This window comes from Panicum virgatum, chromosome 9N, assembly GCF_016808335.1.
Source record: "Panicum virgatum strain AP13 chromosome 9N, P.virgatum_v5, whole genome shotgun sequence".
NCBI lineage: Eukaryota > Viridiplantae > Streptophyta > Magnoliopsida > Poales > Poaceae > Panicum > Panicum virgatum.
The window spans coordinates 30,557,933-30,582,172 of record NC_053153.1 but is presented as its reverse complement, the minus strand read 5'-3'; the positions used below and the strand labels follow the sequence as shown (position 1 = coordinate 30,582,172).

The 24,240-nt window shown below is 42.3% G+C and overlaps 2 protein-coding genes across 3 annotated transcripts; both read right to left on the bottom strand.

The window, feature by feature from the left end:
- Positions 1-19,204: 19,204 nt before the first annotated feature.
- Positions 19,205-23,544, bottom strand: LOC120688223 (probable glucomannan 4-beta-mannosyltransferase 2). 2 transcript variants are annotated; one of them, XM_039970418.1, is made up of 8 exons: positions 23,479-23,544; positions 22,432-22,530; positions 21,004-21,812; positions 20,739-20,875; positions 20,527-20,640; positions 20,249-20,448; positions 19,971-20,168; positions 19,228-19,865 (listed from the first exon to the last, which is right to left on the bottom strand). In XM_039970418.1, the coding sequence occupies exons 3-8, from the start codon at positions 21,149-21,151 to the stop codon at positions 19,703-19,705; spliced, it is 960 nt and encodes a 319-aa protein (XP_039826352.1). In that variant the 5' UTR covers positions 21,152-21,812; positions 22,432-22,530; positions 23,479-23,544; the 3' UTR covers positions 19,228-19,702. The 2 variants fall into 2 exon arrangements, with proteins under 2 accessions (XP_039826353.1, XP_039826352.1); XM_039970419.1 differs by lacking the exons at positions 22,432-22,530; positions 23,479-23,544 and having other exon boundaries at positions 19,205-19,865; positions 21,004-21,152; positions 21,560-21,769.
- On the bottom strand, positions 21,534-23,748 carry LOC120688967 (probable glucomannan 4-beta-mannosyltransferase 2). The gene is made up of 3 exons (XM_039971307.1): positions 23,606-23,748; positions 22,432-22,582; positions 21,534-21,812 (listed from the first exon to the last, which is right to left on the bottom strand). The coding sequence occupies exons 1-3, from the start codon at positions 23,746-23,748 to the stop codon at positions 21,534-21,536; spliced, it is 573 nt and encodes a 190-aa protein (XP_039827241.1).
- Positions 23,749-24,240: the final 492 nt, after the last annotated feature.

Sequence of the window (24,240 nt, the reverse complement as noted above, 5' to 3'; positions counted from 1 at the left end):
GATCTTCTTTGGCGACGCTTGTACGGAGATCGCCATGAAATTCGCCTTTAGGATTTATGACTTCATCAAGCAGGAATCCGCATATAGCTTTTTGAATTGCCCTGACCCGAGTCATTTCAATGAGTTCTTGTTTCATCCACCAACGCTGTCACATTTTTCGATAAAACATGAGAATAAAAAATAATAAATTAAAATAATAAGCAGATGTGATTGTGCTCACGTACATTGAATGCCTCCACTGTCATTTGCCCTTTTTGACTTGCAAAAGAGTTGATCCACTCGCATACGTAGTATCCACATAAGTTGTTTCCTTGGTCCTATCTCCAACACTATGGACAAATGTGGGTTACGATATAGAATTTTTCTGATGTTTATTGCGAATGACATTAGTAGCGAGAGTATATTCATACCGGAAAATCAGTCACCCAACGAAGAGGCTCGATTTCACCTATGGGCAAGCCTATGTGTTTGCGTCTTTATCACCTCGATGAGATCTTGGTACTTTGATTTATCTTGCCTTAACGAGTCGTACACCAAGACCTTGTGCTCCTCAATCCGAATACAAAGCAATATCCAATGAAAGCTGTGCATATACATACGCATAACCAATTAATATTGATTATAATAGTTATTAAATAGTATTATTAATATGAAGGGATTCAAAAAAAAGGGTAACGATGAACGACTCACTGATGATTGTATGGCAATAGAATGAAGGGACACATGCTATTCTTACGCAACCCCCTGTATATAACATTCACTATGTCTTCAGGCTTTTGCGCTACCGATTGCTCGTGTATAATATCGGGGTCGAAGAACCCGACGTTATGGAAGTTCTTCTTTCGGTAAATTTGAATTTTTGACCTACGGGACACAAGAAAAACGGGGATCAGTCAACACACAAGGCTAAAATAATGAAACGAGAGACAATACTTACATGCACCATACACTGATGAGGGACTTGTGAAGGGCATCTTGATGGTATAAATCGTAAAGTGCTGTAAACTCGATATATACATCATCTGCCTCCCGCCAAAAATGCTCATCTATAATCCGAGCTGGGAACATCTCTAATTCATTAGCTTTAGATTACACGGCATACCATTTGTGTAACTCGGCCATTCTCGTTGGTAGGAATGGTAGCAACTCTGGCCATATCAAAGGTTCACCAAGTACAAATTTTTTCTTGCCGCGGGCATTCTGTAGGGCCTCCCCAAACAATTGAGCCCTTGTTAGATCAGTTTGCAATATCATCCCAGCCATGGTCAACGGATCTCTTGATTCATCGGGACATTCTTCACGCGGCACTATCAACAGAGGGATCGATTGTTTGGACTGCTCTCCGAGCTGGGGAACGGTCTTTGCATTAATCCGCCGATTCTTGGGTTTGATGTAGCACTTTCTGATCTGCCGATCATAATCCGACTCCCTTTCTTTCTCCTTGGTGGGATCTTTAATGAAGTGTTTAATGAAGTGTGCCTTTGCAACCGAATCTATTTCTGGCTTCTTGTTCGCAGCCTCCCTCAGTAGCTTGCGCTTCAGCAAGAAGGTTTGAAACGATTCTTCTGCCTCTTCCTCTTCTGGAGACTTCTCTTTCTTCTTTCTTTGCTGCTTATGAGATGGCTAGACCGAAGGTACCGTGTATGCCTTCTGTCGCTGACTCTGATTATGTTGTGTGGCTAGTGATGATGCCGGAATTGGCTCGCTTTGTGCGGCTGGTGATGGCGGATCCATGCTGGGGTCCCGTGCAGGCGGTGGAGAAGGTGGGCCAACACTAGGATTCCTGTCAGCTGGCGTTGGTGATCTTTGCCTTGAGCACCGAGCGGAATCTGTGGCTGCTTGCACCAATCTTATGTCACACTTTGGCCACGCGATCCATGTGCGTACGGCATGTTGTAGTTCTGTTTCTTCAGGACCTATAGGGATCGGGAGGTCCATGTCTTCCCAGCGTTCTTTAGTAATTCAGTCAACAAAGACTCTGGCGAATCCTTCAGGAATCGGCTGGCAATGTATTGTCCCGCCTTCTTCTTGGACTTCCGCATAACCCTCAGCACAAACTTTGAGCTTTTTCCCATAAAGAACCAGAAGCTCACATTGGGTCCTAACGGTGATGTCGTCAATGGGGTCCCTCGGCCTGTCGGCACCCAAATTAGGGTGCTCCGTGGAAGCAACACTGCTACGACGCTGAGAGGGGGGGCTGATCTCCACATTGGCAGCTGGTTGGTCCGAGTGTTGCCCAACTGTTGCCTCAAGTGACATTATCCGGTTTTCTAGGCTACGGATCTTCTCTGCCACTACTGCCTTGCTTCTGCATCGGCTTCGGTAGGTTTCGAGATCTCCGAAAAAGCCATATTTCCATGGAACTACGCCCACGCCTCGGGTCCGTCCAGTGTGTTCTGCATTCCCAATAGCGTAAGTCAGCTCGTCATTCTCTCTGTTGGGCTGGAAGGTTCCTTCTTCCGTACGCCTCATTGCATCGTCGAGTCTTTGGGCAGCCTTTCTTAGTACGTCGCTAGTCACAAACATTCCAGTGTCGGGGTCTAGTGTGCCTCCATGAGCATAGAAGTAATACCTTGCTCGTTTGGGCCAACTCAAGGTCTGCGGTACGATTCCTTTTGCAATTAAATTATTTTTCATCTTTTCCCATTTCGGAACAGCAACCTTATAACCTCCAGGCCCAAATCTATGGAAGTTTGTCTTTTTGCTAGAATTCATTTTGACTTGAATCGAGGCTGCCATGCTATCAGCATTGTGCTTGTAATTCATGAATTCATTCCACCACTCTCGTTGCTTCTTCCAGACTTTATCAAAATCTGGTGTGAGGCCCTTGTTGACAAAGTTTGCCACCATTTTTTTCTTGAACGAGCCGAACTGAATTGCCATCTTCTTAAATGTCCATCCCTTTACTTTGTCAGCTTTGCCTAGGGGAAAGTTGAAGTGCAACAACACCTCTTTCCATAACAAATCTTTCTCTAAATCTGGCACGATATCTTCAAGTCGATCAGAGACTTTATTTCTCTTCCAAAGCTTGTACTTTATGGGGACGCTTTCCCTAACAAGATATCCCAATTGATTTACAAATGTCGTCTTAATTTGATCTGGGGCTAGTGACTCGCCGGTTGCTTCGTCAATATCCGTGATGGTCGTATATCCTACCATCTTCCTCTTGGAGCTACGTTTCCGTTTAGACTTCGTCGATCCTGATGCCTGAAAGAATATCTAAAAATTAATACAGGTTGTCCACGCGTATATATATAAATTCTAATCACATATATATTGACAAAACTTTTATACCTCGGCTTCGTCGAGATTTTCTTCTTCCTCCCCATTAGTATCTTCACCCTCATCACCATGATAATGCAAGTTTAAAAATTAGGTGCCATCATTCTCGGCCCCATCAAACTCTGGAGCAATGTACTCGGTATCTTCACGAATGAGCTCGTGCATTAAGTCGTCATGGATGTCCATTAAGTCGTCATGGATGTCCGTACGATCCATTTCCACTACCTGAAACAATAAAATAAATATTTACTTTTCTCGACGACAGAGAGCTGATGGGACAAAATTAAAGGGACAAATGGGCACAGTCTTTTGTTGATGATGTGGCCTAGAAGGCCTACACTGAATAAAGGGAGCCAAGAATTGATGGGATTTGGCAGTAAAAGGTTTGGCCTCTCCTTAGAAAACAAAGTATATTTTAGGTGCATCATAGGAAATTAGTGTTGCATATTTCCACTGGACGGGGCAGCTAAGGCATGAACGGTGAAAACCGATGGTATATGTAGGTGCGAGAAAAACTTCTTAGCGGCACACAGGTACAGACCACCTTTAAGACTCCAATTCATGTGCGAATGCTAGGATACATGTGAAATTGGAGAAAATAATTTTTTTTGTGACTTGAATTGGAGAAAATAGTTAGGAATCTCTGTTTTTAGCAGTTAGGTACTTGTTTGCTATCAGGTACAGAGTCCAGAATGTGTGATTCTCTTCATACAACGAAACCACAGACCTGGCAAAACATATTAAAGAAAGCATTTGCATATTCTGAATAAAGAGCGTGGTAAAGAAAGTAGAATGAAAATGCGCAACAGCCTAATTTCAGTTAGTAAATCCTAATTTGCAGTCTAACCAAATGGACTGGACCTGCACAATAGCCCACTCGAGCAACCTATTTATGTGGTGAAAGCAAAATTTGATTGGTTCACACTTCACAATACTCAAGCCAGATAATGGCTGCACTTCGTATTACCAAATGGAAAAACGATGAACTGCAACAGTACACCCACATTAATACATTCTGCACATACTTTAAGCTCAAGCCAACTAGTGTTCACCTCATAGGAAAATCACTGAATTTACCAAGTGAGTCCTTACACTGCTGCACTAGTAACTGATACTGGTGTCTTACAAAAAAGAAGGCAAACACTATCAAGATTCAAGAAGAAGAAAACTAATAAACCTGCATTGAAGGCTATGCAGGTAGCATCAATTCAGGTGTAAGTAAAGAAAAAACAATATACTTTGTTTTCTATCTCAACATCTTCTCAGTTCTGAAGGATTCAGGTTCTCTGTGAGTTACTGCTGGGCTGCTAGCTATCGAGAGGAAACAAGATTATTTCATAACACGAAATTATTTCATATGGCAGTTGGATTAATTTCAAAACCTCGAAACACGAGTTCCCAATTTACATACCATCTACTGGCATCACTCACAGTTGACTTTAGATTTAGGTCCATTGGTGCTATGTGAATGTGAGTACATTCCATTGCTGCAGGTAATATAACAATGGAACTGAATGGGCATAATCATTTCATTTTCATATATGCATGAAAAGTGCTTGCAAATTTAGTGATTAATATATGGAACTGAATTGTCTTAGCATTATGGACTAAATTCATGTTTAGCAAAGGGAATGGCAACAAACATATAAATACATGTGATTGTGCTTCTTAGTAGCACCGTTTCTTCTTAGTTGCATTGCTGTGCTACTGACCTAAAGATCATATGATAAGCTGATGAAGACAATCCTGAGTTTCTTGTTTGAACCTTGGTGGGAATATAGGAAAATTCAGATGAACCTTGGCCGGGACGTCGACGGGGACGAGGAGGGGCGGCAGCGTGGACCGGGCGCGGCGAGGATGATGATGAGGCACGGCGGCGCGGACTGGACGAGGTCGAGGAGGCGCGCGGCCGCATGGCCTGGACGACGATGAGGTGCGCGGCGGCGCGGGCCCAAGGATGGCGAGGTCGAGGCGGCACGGGGGCAGCTGGCCGGCCGGGCACGGTGGCGATGAGGTCGGGGCTCCGGCCGGGGCAGAGCGTCGGGGCGGCCGCCGGGGACGAGGCGCCGGCGTGGCAGGGGACGCGAGGACGACCTCGAGGAGCCGGGACGGCGGGGGCAGGCGTCGCATCGCGAAGGCCGCCGGGGATGAGGCGCCGGGACGGCAGACGACAGGGACGGCGCGGGCGCACGAGGACGAGGACGAGGGCACGCGAGGTCTGGGAAGCGGCCGGGACGGCGGACGACCGGGGCGGCGCGGGCTCGCGAGGATGAGGAGACGGCTCGGCGCGCGAGATCAGGCCGGCTGCCACGGCTGGCGACGACCGGGACGGCGGGGGACGACCTAGGCGGCGCCGGTGCGTGAGGACGAGGATGAGGGGGACGTCCGGCAGTGGCGGCGAGGACGAGCCGAGGGCGGCGGCGGCGCTAGGCACGTCGATCTGAAGAATTAACCAAGTGTGGGTGCCGGATCTCTGTTTTGGGGGCAGAGCAGCACGTTAGTGCCAGCTTAACCTGCCCTCGTGACGTCAGATGGTGCAGGTTAGTGCCGGCTGACCTTTCCAGCCGGCACTAACGTGCTGCAGTTAGTGCCGGCTAGATTTACCAGCCGGCACTAACATGTTCCCATCTGGCGTGAAACCAAAATTGACCGCACCAATTTCATTTTACCAATAATATAACAAAAATTTATTCATAATAGGCTTAATAATTAGAATACTATAACAAAAATTGATATCTTAAATTTTTTTAGCATATTGTTAATTATATCTACACACTAATAATAGTAATCGAAGTAATTTAATGAATATGCAACCGTTATCAATTATGTGTAGCTTACAGGGTTTATATGTGTATATGTTTCTGTTATTCGTAATAAATCGAAAACATTTCATTTTAATCCATGCAAAAATATTCAAAAAACTTTTCAATAGTAGCCTATACAATGATGTAATCAATTCACATATTACTTGATTATTTGTTTGTAATTCAATATTTCAATTTTTCTAGTAATGCAAAATTAGTGAGCGTAAAAAATATTTATACCATGCAAAAATATAATATTATCTGAACATGATATTGTGTCATAATTGAACAAATAGTATCGAGAATTGAGATAAATACGATGCGGTGCGTTACATTACATCACTGATTCAGAGAATTCAATTAATATATAACTTATATAAAACTACTACTCATTATCATTATCTACTGGAACATTGATAATCTTCCTTTTGAGGAAAGTGCCTTGAGCGTGATCACGGCGTAAGTAATGTGTGTCCTCTTTGGATAAGAGGATGCTAGTGTCAATGTCAACTGAGAATGGAGGAAGGTCATCAATCTGGTCATAATCTTCCGAATTGTCCGAAATATCCTCAACTGCAACAACTTATCTTTTTCCTGGAAGAACTATGTGTTGTTTCGGCTTATTTCCAGCCTTGTCTGCTTTAGGCGTCTTATCCGACTTCTTCTTCGGTTTGCTCGACATATCCTTCACATAGAACACTTGTGTCACATCCTTGGCTAGAACGAATGGTTCATCTTTATATCCAATCTTTTTAAAATCGACTATGGTCATCCCATACCGGTCCTTCGTTACGCCTCCTCCAACCACCCATTCGCAATGAAACAGATGGACAACAATGGGTCCATATTCAAGTTCTCATATCTCCTCTATGACACCATAGTAGTTGTTTTTTTCTCTATTACTGTTTACTATACACATACGTACACCACTGTTTTGGTTGGTGCTTTTTTTGTCTTGAGCTCTCGTGTAAAATGTATACCCGTTGATTTCGTACCCTTGGTATTGCTGGACGGTGATTGATGGTCCCCTAGCCAGTCATTGAAGTTCCTGATCAACTGTGTTGTTGCCCAATAATTTTCGTCCGAACCAACCGTCAAAATTTTTTATATGTTAGCGTGTAATCCAAGCAAGATTCTTCTGTGGATTTTCGGACCGTATAATATTCATGTGCTCGTCAATATATGGAGCCACCTTGGATGAATTCTGAAGAACCGTGAAGTTCGCTTGGCTGAATTCACTACAAGGAATGTTCACATTACATTTCTTTTCTAGTGTGCATTTTCCCTTTAGTTGCCCCTCATGGTGTGATACGGGGAGCCCAGTCGGAATGAGATCAGGAAGATAGTCAACGCAAAACTCAATGACCTCCTCTGTTCCATAGCCCTTAGCAATGCATCCTTCTGGGCGAGAACGTTTACGCACGTACTTCTTCAATACTTCCATGAACCTCTCGAAAGGGAACATATTGTGTAGAAAAACAGGACCCAGGATAGTTATTTCTGTCACAATATGAACTAGAAGGTGTGTCATAATGTTGAAGAAGGACTGTGGAAAGACCATCTCGAAGCTGACAAGACATTCGACAATATCTTTCTGCAGCTTTATTAGATTATTTGGATTAATTGTTTTCTGCGAAATTTCATTCATGAACGCACAAAGTTTTACAACTGTCAATCTCACATTTTCCGGTAGAACACCCCTCAGTATAACCGGAAGTAATTGTGTCATCAGGACGTGGCAGTCATGGGACTTCAAGTTTTGGATTTTCTTCTCTTTCACATTTATTATGCCCTGTATATTTGAGGAGTACCCAGACGGGACCTTGATATTGTTCAAGCAATCGAACATACTTTCCTTCTCCTCTTTGCTCAGATTATAGCTGGTAGGTTTTAAATAGTGGCGTCCTTTTCTCTCTTCTTGGGTTGCAAGCCGTGTCGTCCATCTAGCTGCTGCATGTCGCGCCTTGCTTCCAATGTGTCTTTTGACTTACCATACAGTCCCAAGAAGCCTAGTAGGTTCACGCAAAGATTCTTCGACAGATGCATCACATCAATTACATTGCGAACCTGTAAGACTTGCCAATAAGGTAGGTTCCACAATATAGACTTCTTCTTCCACATTGGAACATGTCCCTGGTCATCCTTGGGAACAGGTTGGCTACCGGGACCCTTTCCAAATACTACCTTCACATCCTTGATCATCGAGAACACACGCTTTTCGTTACGAAACAGAGGCTTAGGACTAGTTTCTGGCTCTCCTTTGAAATGCTTCCCTTTGGTTCTTAAGGGGTGATTGGTAGGAAGGAATCGGCGATGGCCCATGTACACGCACTTCTTACAGTGTTTCAAATAAATGCTATCGGTTTCATCATAACAGTGGGTGCAGGCCATGTATCCCATGTTCGACTGTCCCGAAAGTTTTGCAAGCACAGGCCAATCATTGATGCATACAAAAAGCAAAGCTCGGAGGTTGAAGGACTCCTGTTTATACTCATCCCACACACGTACACCTTCTTCTTTCCAGAGCAGTAAGAGATCATCCATCAAGGGTTGCAGGAACACATCAATATCGTTGCCAGGTTCTTTTGGCCCTTCTATAAGCACCGGCATCATTATGAACTTACGCTTCAGGCACAACCAAGGAGGAAGGTTGAACATACATAGGGTCACAGGCCATGTACTATTAGCGCTGCCAAACTCACCGTACGGATTCATTCCATCCGCACTTAGAGCAAATCTTATATTCCTTGGGTCGTTGTCAAATTGAGGATACTCTCGGTTCAGATTTCTCCACTGGGACCCATCTGCTGGGTGTCTGATCATGTGATCCTCCTTACGGTCTTCTTTGTGCCACCACATCAACTTAGCATTATTCTTGTTTTTGAAAAAGCGCTTCAGACGTGGTATTATAGGGAAGTACCACAACAACTTTGCGGGAACTATCTTCTTTATCGGCTTCCCATCAACATCATCTGGATCATCTCACCTGATCTTATACTGCAATGCGCTACAAACAGGACAAGCTTCCAAGTTCTCGTATTCGCCGCGATACAGACTGCAGTCGTTAGGACATGCGTGAATCTTCTGCACGTCCAATCCAAGAGAGCAAACCATCTTTTTAGCTTCATATGTTGTTGACGGCAGTTCATTACCCTCAGGAAGCATGTTCTTTACAATCTTTAATAGCTCACCAAATCCCTTATCGGTGACACCATTAGTTACCTTCCATTTCAGCATCTCCAGCGTGGTACCCAACTTCTTCTGCTCCGGTTTGCAACTAGGGAATAACGACCTTTTGTGATCCTCAAACATCTTCTCGAACTTTAATGCCTCCTTCACAGTCTCACTGTCTTTCTGTGCATCAAGCAAGGCCTAACCTAGCTCGTCAGGTGGCTCCTCTTGTGCAACATTTGCTTCATCCTCGTCCATTGGTTCATCTTGAAAGCCACCTGCTTCATGAACCCATGCCCAATCTGGAAGATTGTTGTCACCATCATCATCTTCTTCATTATCTTTCATCATAACTCCAACTTCGCCGTGCTTGGTCCAAAGGCTATAGTTACTCATGAAACCATTCAAAGCCAGGTGATTCCATAGAGTATCTCTTTTCCGAAATTCCTTTTTATTTTTGCAAACACTGCATGGACAACACATTAAACCCTTTGGCGACATATTTGCCATTGCCGCCTTGAGAAAAGAATCTAAACCCTGAATCCACGCCGAGGTACTCCAGCTTCCGTGCATCCATTGCCGATCCATCTGTAATTAATTATCGTATAAAAACAAAAATCAATTCTACATATCTCAAATTGGGATAGTTGTCGCTAAAAGAATGAACACAAATAAATGTCTCAACATCCAATACAAATTATCCAAAGAAACTAGAATATGCAAACTATCGGCGAAACTTATTTTTGGTGGAACTTATGTACAAATTAAATAAATCAGGAGCTAAAAGTTTATAAGACGATGAAAGTGACAACTTGATCAAAATGCTTTCTTTTACATAAACCTAACCTTAGTCAACATTATCACCACAATCAAATGTAGATGAAAAAAATAAATTAGAAGTCCACCCCTATAAAGTTAACTGCTGCAGGAGCAGAGATATGATTGACATGTATAGTCTATTTCATTTTAATTCAGCTTATTACAACAGAGTGAAATTGTAATTTTCACTGGCTTGCTTTCTAATACTAGAAAATTCCTAGTCTTCCTGATTTTCGTAAGGCACAGGCGAAGTTAAAATCATGATCTCAATGTCGTGGATATACTTAACCTAGACTTATTCATATAGCTCTAAACATTGTATTACAATATCTTAGGTGCCGTCAGTATACACTGTAGCAGAAGTTTGTACGGAAATTAGGAGAGTCAAGTTGACAAAGAAATGCCTTCTACTGTTCAACAGAAATAGTTCGTATAAGTTTTTGTCAGACAAGCAGATGAGAACCAATTGTCATTCGTCGTTTCAGAAAGAATCCCAATTAAGAATTTAAACAAAAGCCTTAACCAATATATTTTGTTATAATTTGACGTCTTGGAGTGTTTGGACCTTTATTTTTAGAAACAACTATATTTTGTTGATTCACTTTTATAATTGAGGTCTTTTACGGTGTACAATACCACCACTTAGTCGTATATTGTATAGAGAAGATCTAACCCTTTGTTAGTAAGGGTAATCTAGTAATTAATACCTAATTATAATTGAGAGACAATTCAACTATAAATGTGTCCCCGTGAAATAATTCAAAAAAAATTACTCTAAATGTGTTATAGTCAAACTATCTAGTAAACCTTCTCTAAAAAGTAACAAATCAATTCTACTTTGCTCAAATTAATGAACAAATCAAAAAATTATGCTCATTTTTCCTCAACCTTAAAATCACTATTTTCTTTATCTAGAATGCATGAAACGAAAAAATAAACACCATGAAAGAAGAGTGGAAGAAGCTACTAACCTTTGGTGCACTTGAATGGGTGAAATCCACACAAATTTTAGGGAAAATGGGCACCAACTCCCCTCTAAAACGCCATGGGAGAGAGGAGGAGCTCGGCCAAAATGGTTGGGTCGGGCTGGAGGAAGAAGACGTGGGGATATATACAGGGCAACTTAGTGCCGGCCAATAAGTCTAGCCGGCATAAAGTGGCGCCATTTAGTGCCGGCTAGACCTATTAGCCGGCACTAAGTTGCCCCGTGCCAGGTTAGTGCCGGCTAGAATATCTGGCCGGCACTAATCTGGCTTCTGAACATTGTGGCTGTTGTGACGACCGTTGGGGGATGGCACGTTAGTGCTGGCTGGTATAAAAAGCAGGCACTAACGTGCCCGCCGGGTCCTGTTCAGGCACGTTAGTGTCGGCTCCTTGTTGACCGGCACTAACGTGCTGGTACCAATGTGGCTTTCTCCAGTAGTGCAAGAATGCGAATGGTGGCTACGGCAGTGGGTGAAAAACCCTAAGTTATCGCATGGTTAAATAACCATTGGCGGTGGCAATTTGGTAAATTATCAAAAGTCCAAGCGGTATCTCGCATATTGATTTGTTTCTGAGCGGTAATTTAGGGGGCTTTTGGTATTGTTATCTGTTTAATCATTTTTTCTGGGATATATTCCGAAAAAAGGGGTTTTCAGATTACAGAAATCAATTTACCCATCTATACCATCAGAATAAATTTTTGCCATAACTTTGACCCTTAATTCTAAATTCTTGGAATTTTGATTCAAGCCTCAAGGGCTGCGGGATACATGTCATTGATGGCTCGTTTTTCAAAATTTTGAAAGATGAAAAGAAAAGATAGTTTTGACCCTCAGTTTGATTCTTCGATTCAACCTAAGGCTCGGGGGCTACTCCATATAGAACGTGAGTTTATCGCGCACCATATATAAGATGATAATTCGGGGCTTGAGCACCTCATACCCTCGATGCAGTCGAGGAAGTACTCGGGAGACTACTAGAAGTACTCGACGGGTGACTCTGCACGTTACAAGTACTTGATGGACTACTTGAAGCACTTGAAGTACTCGAAGACATCTTCAGAAGTACTCGACGCCTACAGGACTCAGCTACGAAGAGCTCGGGGGCTTGTCAGACCCGGGGCAGCGGGACTGCTTACAGGCATAGAATATTCTAGAGTAAGGGATAGCACATGGGATATACCTTACCATATTGTAAGTACTCGTACAGAAGTAGAACTAGTTGAATAGAAGGAAACTACCTGATAGGTATTAGGAAGGACTCCTTTGGTAGTACTCGACTAGGACTTTCCATATAACCCTGTCGTCCCAGACTATATAAGGGCGGGCAGGGACCTCTCCAAAACATCATCAATCCTCAGTGCAATACAAACAACCACACAGGAAGTAGGGTATTACGCTCCCGGCAGCCCAAACCTATATAAATCTTTGTGTTCCTTGCACCATTGCGTTCCAGATCTCGGCGAGTCCGTGCCTACAATCAACCACCTCGGGGTATCCCTCGGTGGGCTTGGCGGCTAAACACCGATAGTTAGGGTGGTCCAATATAATAATAATTTTAAATATTTTAGTGAACAAGTCAATCTAATATGATAAAGATGTTAGTTTCTCACTTTTTACCTTCTCAATTTAATTATCAATTGCTATATACAAGAAAATAATTAATAGCTATTTTTCTAGTAGTAATAAATAAGATCAAATATAAAAAATGGAGAGGGTGAAGTTCTTTGGGCCAAATCTTAGATTGGGCCGGGGCCCACCCCCTAGATCCGCCCATGGGAGCCCACGTGTCCCTGCCGGGTCGTAAATTCGCCCTTGGTTGTAGGTTACGTTTTTGTAAAACCCCCACCCCTTGTGTTGATATAAAGACACACATGTGTGGCTTCACGAGAAAAGCTTTCGTTGTTATCTGGTTAAATTTTGTGTGGCATATAATCATATGAAGCTACATGATGTTCAAATAACTAGGTCATGCTTCATATAGTTTTTTTTGCTCCAATTGATTTTGTCAAATTATATTGTCTGGCCAATTGGTGGCTATCTTAGAACTTGGTTCTGGATTCATGGAAAAGGTCACTCTCCCTAGCCTCATGTTCAACAAAACCTTTACAACAAAATATGTATGTACAGACACTATCTATGGCTTCTAGAGACATTTTACGTTGTCTCTACGTAATTGTAGAGTCATTTTTCACTATGCCGTAGAGGTGTCACTACAACCAGTGTCTCTTTGATAGAAAAGACACTTTATTAATTGCCTCTATGTTCTATAAGATATCTCATAATGACACACAATTATGTCTCTACCCTCTAGGTGCACTAAAAAGTATTGAAAAACATGATAATACTTGAGTGATGGATCTTTGAAGCTTCGAAATCAAGACCTCACACCATATTGCATAATCCTCAGCTTGCTAGCCATCTCAACCTTACGGCAATTATTACACATATACTTAGTATAATTCTTATGAGTATTCCATAATGTGCCTCAATGGTCTAAATAGTGTCTCAAGATATTAAAAGGAACGACTCAAACTATGCCTTTATGGGGCTAAGGTCAAAAATTAAAGTGTCTCAAACTTGCCCCTAATAATTTGTATTCACATGTTACGAAATGACTAGAAAAAATATCTCTATGATTTAAAATGCCTCAAATAGTGTCTCAATACATGTGATGCTTGCTAAAGTGTCACAAAAAGTATCTTTACAATATATTGTGACATATTTCTAAAGAGAAATTATAAAATATCTATAGAAAAGTGTCTCTACATTAGATTTGTGTTGTAGTATGGACTCGTGCATAAAGCCTCCAAAAATTTGGGTTTACCTATTATTACTACATTCCTTTCTTGGAGATTTTTCATATATCACCTCAAACTTTGGTTAAATATGTCTTGACCAAACCGTAGTTGCATAAGTTTCATATGGTTCCATGGAGTGATTGACAATATTGATCGCGTATGTGGGTTACAATGCCATTGTTGTTTTGCAGGGTTGTGTTGACTACTGCATGTGAATGTAAACCTTTGCATGCTTTGAAATTTTTGCGACACACACTCCACCACGTGGATATTACGATATGCAAGTGGCTCCATCGAATAACTTTTAACATTCAGATTGATTTTGTACGGCATACGTTTTCACTTGGCACATGCTTCTCTCATTGCTTAACATGGAAATGCGCATGTTTTTGATAAGGAAGAGCTTATGATGTTATCACGTTAAATTGGGTATGGTATAGTAGTAGTAACCTACATGGTCTAAAATTGAAACATGTTGTTCTCATTGAGATCCATATATATGTGGCCACCCACGGAGCTACATGGTAGGTTCTTTTGGTTTCTGTTGCTGTTGTTGAATTGCTTTGCTTGGCAACAAGTTAGCGGTTATCCTAGAACTCAGTTTTGTATCCATGCAAAAAGGTCACTCTCATATTCAATAAAACATTGGACTCATGCATCATGCAAGGTCTAAAGAATTGAGATGTGTAGTACTACTGCTATTCCCTTTCTTGCATCTCTATTTTTCCTATGGCATCTCAAACTTTGTTATTACATTTTTTTAAAACCTTGCTTGAATCTGGTACTGCAATTCTGTGAGTTAACTTAGTTGGACAGAAAGATTAGACGATCTTGATCAGATCTGTCTGTTTGCATTGTGCGACGACCGTCTCTACCTACTGCAAATATTTCATGGTTATTACAAGGTTGTGGCGATTTTTAAAACTTTCTTATGTTTCGAGATATATAGTGGCCCTATGAATAGTTTCTAGCATTCCTCGCTTGATTTTACATGGTACACGTGTGTTCAGATGGCACCTGTTGCTCTCGTTGCTTAACATGCAAATCCATTCGTGGACACGCTTGAAGCTGCTGGCTGCTGCAAATGTCCTTTTTGCCTCCTATGTCTCTTAGTCAAACTGCCTAGCTAACTTGTTGGCAACTAATTCGTGGCTATCTTTAAACCTCAGTTATATTATATATAACCATCATCCATATGCAGAAAAAGTCCTACTCGTGCCAACAAAACCTAGGACGACTTATCTACCACCGAAAAAAAAACCTTGTTTATTTGGCGATTTCCTGCCTATAGTACATGGGCAAAGAACAAAAAACGAACAAAACAGAGTGTGATCGATTTAGACATATAGAGGAATAATTGCCGTCGTCGTGTACACTGAGGAGTGATCACACATGTATGTGGTCCTGGTAGTTTCCTCTATTCTTTTTCCTTTCGTTGCATCCAGGCTCCAGCAGTAAAGCAAAGGGCTTAGCTTGGTACTTTTTGTTAGCGTGCCGAAGGCATTTCACTCTCTCCCATGCACGGTGTCGCCTCACTCAACCGGCAACCTCTGTGTGGCTGTGATTTTACACTGCTGCTCATGTGCATTGGTTACTTTTTTTTTGAAGCTTATTAGATGATATTGCCGTGCAAGCTTTTGCTAGCCTGCTTTGCAGTGCAATTTACCATTTTGTCATCATGATGGTTGCAAAGCGATATGTCTAGACCTAGATGAGGTGTGCCGCCATGAGTGTTCTTGAACAGAAGGGGTAGAGGGTCTATGTGCCGCTATAGTGATGTGTCATCGAACTATTGGCTTATGATTTTTTCCAGGTGTCTGTTTTTCAAAAAAAAAATACAAAATTGTAATATAAGAAAAAGAAAACATGCCATAAGAGCTTTTAGGAAGCTTTATTTTAACACTTCCATTCAAAAAGAAGGATCTATAGTGTTTTCAATTTTTAAAAAAGTTTAAATAGTGGTTAAAGATTAGCCAGGTGGAAAAGTGAGAATGGAAGAAAGGATGTCGACTGTGTTTTTTTTTCTTTCGATAAGGACATGGACATCGACCGTGGCTTTGCTTCCTTCCTACTCATCATACAATAAGGTCCTTGAGTATCTCAATGGACCTGGTCCACCAGGTTGTTATGTAGACATGTCTTGTGTCACTCAAGCACCGGTGTTGACATGCATGCCAAGTTGGATATTGTAACTGCTTTTTTCCGCTTTTGGTTTCTCATTATATTACATCATCAATAACTTTTTCCTATAAATCCAGAATACGGCATGGCAATTGTGTCACTTTCATTATAATAAAACCCTGCTAACATGTATCCCCTCACTCTTTTATAAGAGTATTTCATTTTTCTTAGGATAAAAATTTGACCAACAATTAATTCGTTAATATGTTATTTATGCGATAAAGAAAATATAATTATAAGCATTCTTTTGAATATAAAGGAAGTAACATCAGCTTTGAATCGTAACAATTATGTATTAGTACTAGGATAGCTGTTAGCCAAAGACTTTGCTAATGAGAAACAAAATAAGTTTTGTAATTTCAAAAAAAAAGGAATAGACTTCCAGACATTTAATCTAGCTCTCAGAATAAATCAATATATACACGTGTTTAGAAAGTATATCTGGCATTGGTTTATTTGAACTATAGTAGAACAATGAAACATAAAAAATGTATTTAAAAAGTAAGAATAATTATTAGTTGAATGCCGTATCATGCTATATACGTAGTATATATTATGACTCTATTTCCTGACGTTGAAACATAAAAGAAAACTACTTTTCAAAAAAAACATAAAAGAAAACAAAAAGGGAGAAAGCAGGTCAAAGCAACGAAATTCCAGCTCATGGAACTCCACCTTTCTCTTCCAGAACCTTCTACCACTCCTTTAATAATCCTTCTTTAGTCAAAGCTGATGCCTTTTTAACCACATCGTTGGTCACATCCCATTACGGACGGCGACTCGCTTTGGTTCGTTAGTGAATCCACTTTAACCTGCATACTCAGGAATAAGACACTGAAAACCTGTCCTCAACTCAAAGCTAGCTGAAAGAGACCGGCAATTCACACATTATTATTTCTTTTCTTCTTTAAAAGAAAATATATATATTAAGGGCAAGTTTGATTCATAGGGATGAGTGTGTAAGCTTCTGCACGTGAACTGTGTTTCGTAAAAAAAGAAAGTTTATATGCATGACGAAATAAAAGAGTTGCCACGTCTAACGTTGAAGTGAACCTTAACTAAAATTAGATTAAATATTATTTCGACAGCAAACAAATTTGGCGGATATATCCAGTCAAAAGGCGACTGGTGCCCTTTTTTATTGGGCCGTGCAAATTATGTGGCCGTCTCCACATGTTAGGTCCGAACAATGGCAGTTTTTCAATAAGTGATGCGTGTGCAGGTTTCCATCGTGTATTTCTATATCCCTGCAGGTTGTAATCGTCTTAGGTCGTTTTGATGGGTGATGGTGTTTGTAGTTTTCTTTTTCTTTTTTGGTGCTCTTACGTTTGTGTCACTTTTCTACATCAATGTGGTCACTTGTGACTCTAGTAACTCTGCACTTCAAGAGCTCTCTTGAAGTTATGTCACTGTATTTCTCTTCTTATTGAAATACACGCCTCGAAAAAAAAAGTGATGCTTCAAAATTATCTTTAAGTCAATAATTATAAACTTTGGTGGAAAATAAATTTTATGTGTCAAGTGACCATATTTGCCTCATATAAAGAATATTTTAAGGTGTGTTTTAGAAAACCATGTCAATACCCGAAACATTACTTATTTATTAGGGAGTACCAACTAGTCTTTAAATTGGTTATTTTGCGCTTCTTGTTCATTATATCCTTGTGCTCGTCTAGAAAGTGAACATGTCATGTCCCCTTTTATAAACAAATAGGGGAAAACATGGATTCTAAACATTTCCTTATTCGAGAGTAACAAAGATTTCGATCGATCAAACAAGGTGGCATCATACTTATTCCGTTTCACACCAGAGCATATAGCCGTAGCGAGGTTGTGATATACTTACTCTATCCAGCGTACTGCATACTGTAGCAAAAGTCACTTTAAAGCAACGAAACAGAAAGCAAGGAGTCAGAAAGAAAGAAAAAAAGAGGAAAAAAAAGGCAAAACATGAAAAGAGTGAATCTCCAGCAAAGCCGGACAAGTGTATAGGATCTACACAATCTAAAAAAAATACAGATCATCTTATAAAAGGACCATTCAGTGTCCGACAAAGAAAAAAGAACCAGCTAGATTTCCCTTTTGCTCCCCCCCAAAAAGCAAAAGATTCTTGCTTCACTTGCTTGCATTTCTATGTGGCTTAGTGATTGTCAGCACAGAAGACCCACATGTAGTGCCAATCATATATGGTTTTTGACTTTTTGTGCTTTGATTTGATACCTGTGTAGAACCCCACATTGCTCCACCATTTGCAGAATAGAGCTTTGAAAAAAAATGGTTACTGCTCTATCTCAATACAAGAATCAATACCTTCTTTGAAACCTTAGCGAGCTGAATCAAGTTCAAGCTTGATTCAGCTCCCAACAGTTGAGACAGGCGAGAGGGAAACGATTTGAGTTCTCACCGGCGAGGTCGCCGCTCCCCTCCGCCTCCGGGGGCCTTTGGGCCATTGGATGTGTGGGGGAACGGCGGCGCTCCGTCCGGCGTTGTAAATTAGGTACTAGGGTTAGGGTTTCGGTTCCTGGCGGCGTCATCGAGGCGGTGGCGCCGTGGCGGAATAAGTCCTCTCGGACTCTTCCTCGCCCCGTTGGTGCTTCGCTCCGGCACCGGCGGCGAGCCCATGGAGGTAGGTCTCCCTTTGTGGAGTCTTTGTTCAGGAGTCCGTCAGCGAGGGCTCGTTGCCTGCGTGGGGCGACGGGTCGTCGGCTTTTGTTTCCAAGGTGCGGAGTTGGCTGCTGGTTCTGCGAAAGATGGGAGGTTGGATCCGGCTCGAGGTTTCCGTCCCGGCGGTTGTCGGCGGCGGCGAGTTCCGATCCAAGATCAAGAGTGCTCGGGGCGTGGCCCCGGCTGATGGACTTCTCGGCGACGGCCTTATCTCGTTCGTAGGGAGTGCCTACTACAGCTTCCTTCAAAGCGTTCGCGCGATGGAGTACTCTTCGATCTGGATTTGGGCGGCGGTGGTCGGAAGCAGCATTCCCCGACGATGCGAATGATGCAGTCTCGGCCTCCAAGGGGTCCAGGGACCTAGATCTAATATTTTTCTTCTTAAGGCCCTTTGTGCTAGTACAGTTGTATTGCTGTACTCCGTATCCTTATACGGTCTACCTGTACCTGTACTGGTATTTGTATGTTTTTCTTAACTAGTAATACAGGTATGCTACGATAAAAAAAACAATCAATAACATCTTTCATTGTCTTTTTATAATTATGTTCATACATCCATGGTTGGCATATCTACACGACAATAAAACTACATGCTACAAAGTTCCTAATCCAGCTAGGAGCCTAGGAACCTAGGATACAATTATACAAACTCGCCTCTCCTATTACAACTATGAACCCAGAATCTGAAACCCATGCCCAATTATATCTCTGCCATGAGACTACTACAGACAAATACATCTAGCACAGGGCGATTATTGAGAAAACACATTATGTCAGCGAAAATGGGTTTACCAGTGGCAAATCGTAAAATTCTGAGTTGCCCATGGTAAATAAGGAATTTTTTGTCAGGAATCTAAAACTCCCTAGACTAACCATGGCCCAGTATCATGCAAAACAATATCATCAGATAAGGTTTACCTTGCACGAATGCACACAAAGTACAACTGTACTCCTAGGAGCAAATTGTGAAATGGGACTAGTAACATCATCAAATCTGCTATGAACATGGAGTTCTTGTTCCAACGAAACCAAAACCCATTACGATGAATGCAAAGGCCTGGAGGTAGATGTAAAGATAGTATTTATGGCTTCCAAGGACCAAGTCATATGAGGCACATATTAGGAGGTAGAGTGCAACCAAGATCTCAGGAATGTAAATCCTGCAAAGGCAAAGATTAAAATCATAAGCAAGTTCTGCAAGAAGCAAGTTATTTATTCTTTCAACACCAAAAATGTTTTTTTACGCAACAAGCTTCTTCAGATACCTCTCAACACATTCGGTTGGCTTCACTGGTTCAAGGAGTGGAACATCAAGATCATCCATCGCAAGATCTCCTACCTTCTCAGTGACTACCCAGTCATTTGCATGCGCAGTCTCGAGCAAACCATTTAGAGCAGCACGCATGCGGTGCATGGACATGACATTCTCGAACAGAATCCAGAAAGGCATCAGATGGAGAGACCTGATGTATTACATAATGTCATACGAAGATGGAAACATTAACATGCAGATGGAAGGTTGTTGCAGTTAGATTATGCATACCCAGGATTTCTTATGGCACTCATACATGTAATGGCAGTGGGAATATAGAACAGCCCCCATACAGGAATGCTGACACCAGGAACCATTGCAGACAAAGGGATCACAACACAATAAAACAAGAATGTCACCAGGGGAGCGATAACCCTTCGCACAAAGAAAAAGCTGTATAACAGATGATGTTTCTTCCATATTGACACCTCCTGCATAATGTCAGAGGGTAATTGTAGCATGACAAACTCATCGCAATGCCTTATGGAGTGGGGTTGGAGGAGACAAACCTTGTTTGTAATGATTTCCCATGCCATTTTCCTGAAGAGATTGGCAGCACCACAAGTCCACCTATGCTGTTGATGTCGGTAGGCTTGGAAGGTACTTGGAAGTTCACTCTTAACCTGTATAAGATTTGCAATTGTAATGCTGACATGGAACAACATATCATAGCTTCAGCAAAAAGCAATTATTTGAAGTTTGCAGAGATTCGGCCAAATACCCTAATATCACCAACATACAGGAACTCCCATCCCTTGAGGCTTGCCCGTACAGCCAAGTCCATGTCTTCTACAGTGGTGCGATCTTTCCATCCCCCAGATTGATTAATAGCAGATACACGCCATACACCAGCTGTACCTGCAAACAGAACACAGTTGTTATTATTTTTCAATTAATTTATCCCACTCCATCCTGTGACATGAAACAGACAGTCTCAGGAAAAAAAAAATCAAAACCTCAGTGTACAGCTATGAACCAGCTCTTACCATTGAAGCCAAAGAACGAGTGCACAAATGATCCTGATTCCTGCTCAACTTTGAAATGATAGTCTAGAGACATCTTCTGTATCCTTGTCATCAGGCAAACATCATAGTTCACTGCAAAATCGCCCGGCAAAGGCCAGGTCAGGAACATCCTGTAATCATAATGAACAAAACTCCTCACTTACTTCATCAACATGACCACTATCATGGCAAATGGTGAAGAAATTGCATCAGAACATCAGTAGTAATCAACCTTAGGTGATATTTTAATTGATTTAAAAGACAAATTACCATGTATTTTACATGGATGACTTGGATAACTCTAAGAATTAAGAAATAAGCTAAATGAAACAAACTAACTGAAAAAAGAATCAAAACTAACCAAACAAATCTACTCTCTTAACAAATAAAAAGGAATACTCATGAACAAGACAAGGGTGGCTTGTCAGAGCCACGCACACAACATATTTGCTCTAGTTTCCAATGAGGACAGGAACTCTGAAAACAGAATATTTGTAAATATATACACATGACTAGAAAATGATATCTTTATGCTTACCAAACTCCCAACGTGTTTGTACAAATGCAATCTTTGGGTTATGCACAAGAAACGGTATAGTTTTCGAAAGGAAGTCAGATTCAGGTTGGAAATCTGCATCAAAGATAGCAACAAAGTCGCACTGTTGGGCATATATATGTTCCATGCCCTTCTTCAGTGCACCTGCTTTGTATCCCTTTCTGTTATTTCTAACCTCATACTTGATGTTAATTTTTTTGCTAGCCCAACCAAGGCATTCAAGCTCCACTAGTTCCTGCATTTGAGGAAAATGATGTCAACATTACGGTGGCATAACTATCTAAATACAACCATGAAACGGATGCTCTTGATGTCATGGACATATACTGCATTTAGCATTTGGGGTTCAAGACATCAATAGTAATGCCTTTTCTATAGAAAAAACAGAAGCATAGGTACTTTATAGATGTTTAACACATCGTGTAACTTGCATTATGACTGACTGCTGGCCAACACAGTGACAGATACTATGTTTAATATCTTCCACAATTGCCGTGCAGTATACAGAAGCTTTCTCTATCCCTTTGTTCTTAACATTCCAGTTAATGCATCAAAGCATTTCTAAATTTTAAATCTTTTGAAGCATTGATTTTTGGTATCCGTTAAGTGACTAACTTATCCCACTGATAAATATAGCAGACCAAAGCAGTGTTGCTGGAGCTAACCTAGCAAATTAGTGTTTTGTATTCATATGCTCAATTGAGATGGGAAACTGATCATTTTTTTATAAAGTTAACACAATTAACTTTCAAAAATGCTTCTCATCGACCACCGCATGTTTGATTCAGAATTATATGAAAGTATTTAACTTTTCGTCAATCAAGAGAAACCATGTCCCTGTAACCAAGGTGTACCTTAATTATCGGATCAGTGGAATCATCCAATACTTGTATTATAATACGGTCTGGTGGCCACGTCAGGGCACATGCCGCACTAATGGATAGCTTGTACACCTGCAAAAAAGAGACAAATGTTCCATTGATTCCAGTGTCAAATTCTATAAAACTGCAAGGCACACAAGAGCAATGTTCAGACATCTTGGAAAAACTATTGCTTTTCAGCATTGTTGGTCAAGGCCCAGCGATGCAAACAAAGGACTAAACCTGCATTGGTGACGGTGTCGGTACAGAAAGAAAAATGGGACTGTCCGCATCCATCTTACTCAGCAACTTACATCATAAAATACACAGTAGTGCTGATTTACTTGACACCAGGTGACCAGGATGGTAAGCACAAACACTGTACTCTACCCCACCCGTCCCCATTCCTCCCAACTATTTTTTTTGCAAGGAAGACTTAAGTTCCCTTTAGTCATGCAACCAAGGTATTTCCAGTTTTTGTTTGTAAAAGCAATGCAATGCCATCATTCGTAGGTGGGCAATGGTATTTAAGTGGTAGCAGCACGGTTCCACTAATCAAAGCCAGTGTGCTCCTAAACAGTGGAGCCCATTTCTGATACTAACTCCACCTTTGAGAGTAAAGGGAGAAGACTACAAACACAATGAGACACTCTGCAGCTTCACAAATTCCCAAGTGGTCAGTTCGTCATCCCCAGTTCATTCAGAGCCAACAAAAATGGCGCCCCAAGTGTTTATCAGAAGTAGGGCGTCCTGAAGCCACCAAACCAGTAGCTTGACAAATTCCCCAGAAATTATCAGAACGACGCATGGGTCAAGCATTGGGGACCATAGGTCCACATCTGAAACCTTGGTCAGTTTGTAAGCCGCGTCTCTCTCTCTCTCTCACACACACACACACACACGATCTATCCTATTCATATGGATGTACAATCTCGCGACCGCGACGAGAGTTGCTGCAATTTGCAGTTGCAGTGCGCATTCAGCTTTATTGCACAGAAGAAAGAAGCGAGATTCTGAAAACCGGAAACGCCGACGGCTCACCTCCCTCTCGTTGTACATGGGGATCTGCACGAGCACCATGGGGAACTCCGCCGCCGCCGCCGCCGCCTCCGCGGGGCCCGCCTCGACGTCGCCGCCCGCGCCCCCGGGCATGGGCTCCCACCGGTACCTCCGCTGCGGCCGGCGCCACAGCGCGGCGAGGCTGGCGAGGCCCATGTACGCGGCCTCGGCGACGAGCATGGCCGACGCGGCGAGGCAGGCCCACACCGCCGCCCGCAGCGCCCACGCCACGGCAGCGAGCGCCGGCGGCATCGGGACGCGCGTGGGCTGGGTGCCTTTGCTTGGAGCGGACGGAACGGAGGGAGGGAGGAGTGGGCGGTGGGTGCGCCCGCGTGCAGCACCGCTGGCTCACTGGCTGCGTGCGCCCCTTTTTCGGTTGGGTTTTGAAAGGGCGTGGCGGGCTGGTGGTAGCTGCGGATGGCGGTGGCGCGGGCGGCCGCGACGCGACGAGAGGAAGAGGATGCAGAACAAGGAGGACATCTGGATGTGGGGAAAGTTGCGAGGACGACCCGACGATGGCGGTGGTTGGAGGGCGCCATTGGGAATGCGCCTATTCGCTCGCTGTGCGACTGAGCGCGTGCAAACAAAAACGTCCTATACCTTGGTGGTTTGATGCGCATACTCCGTACGTTCATTGAACACGCACCATTAAGGGCCTCTTTGGGAGGGCTCACGCGGGCTCCGTCTTCGTCACTGTAGATCACTGTTTATCACTGTAGCGCGAAGCAGGAGGAGCCAGCGAAA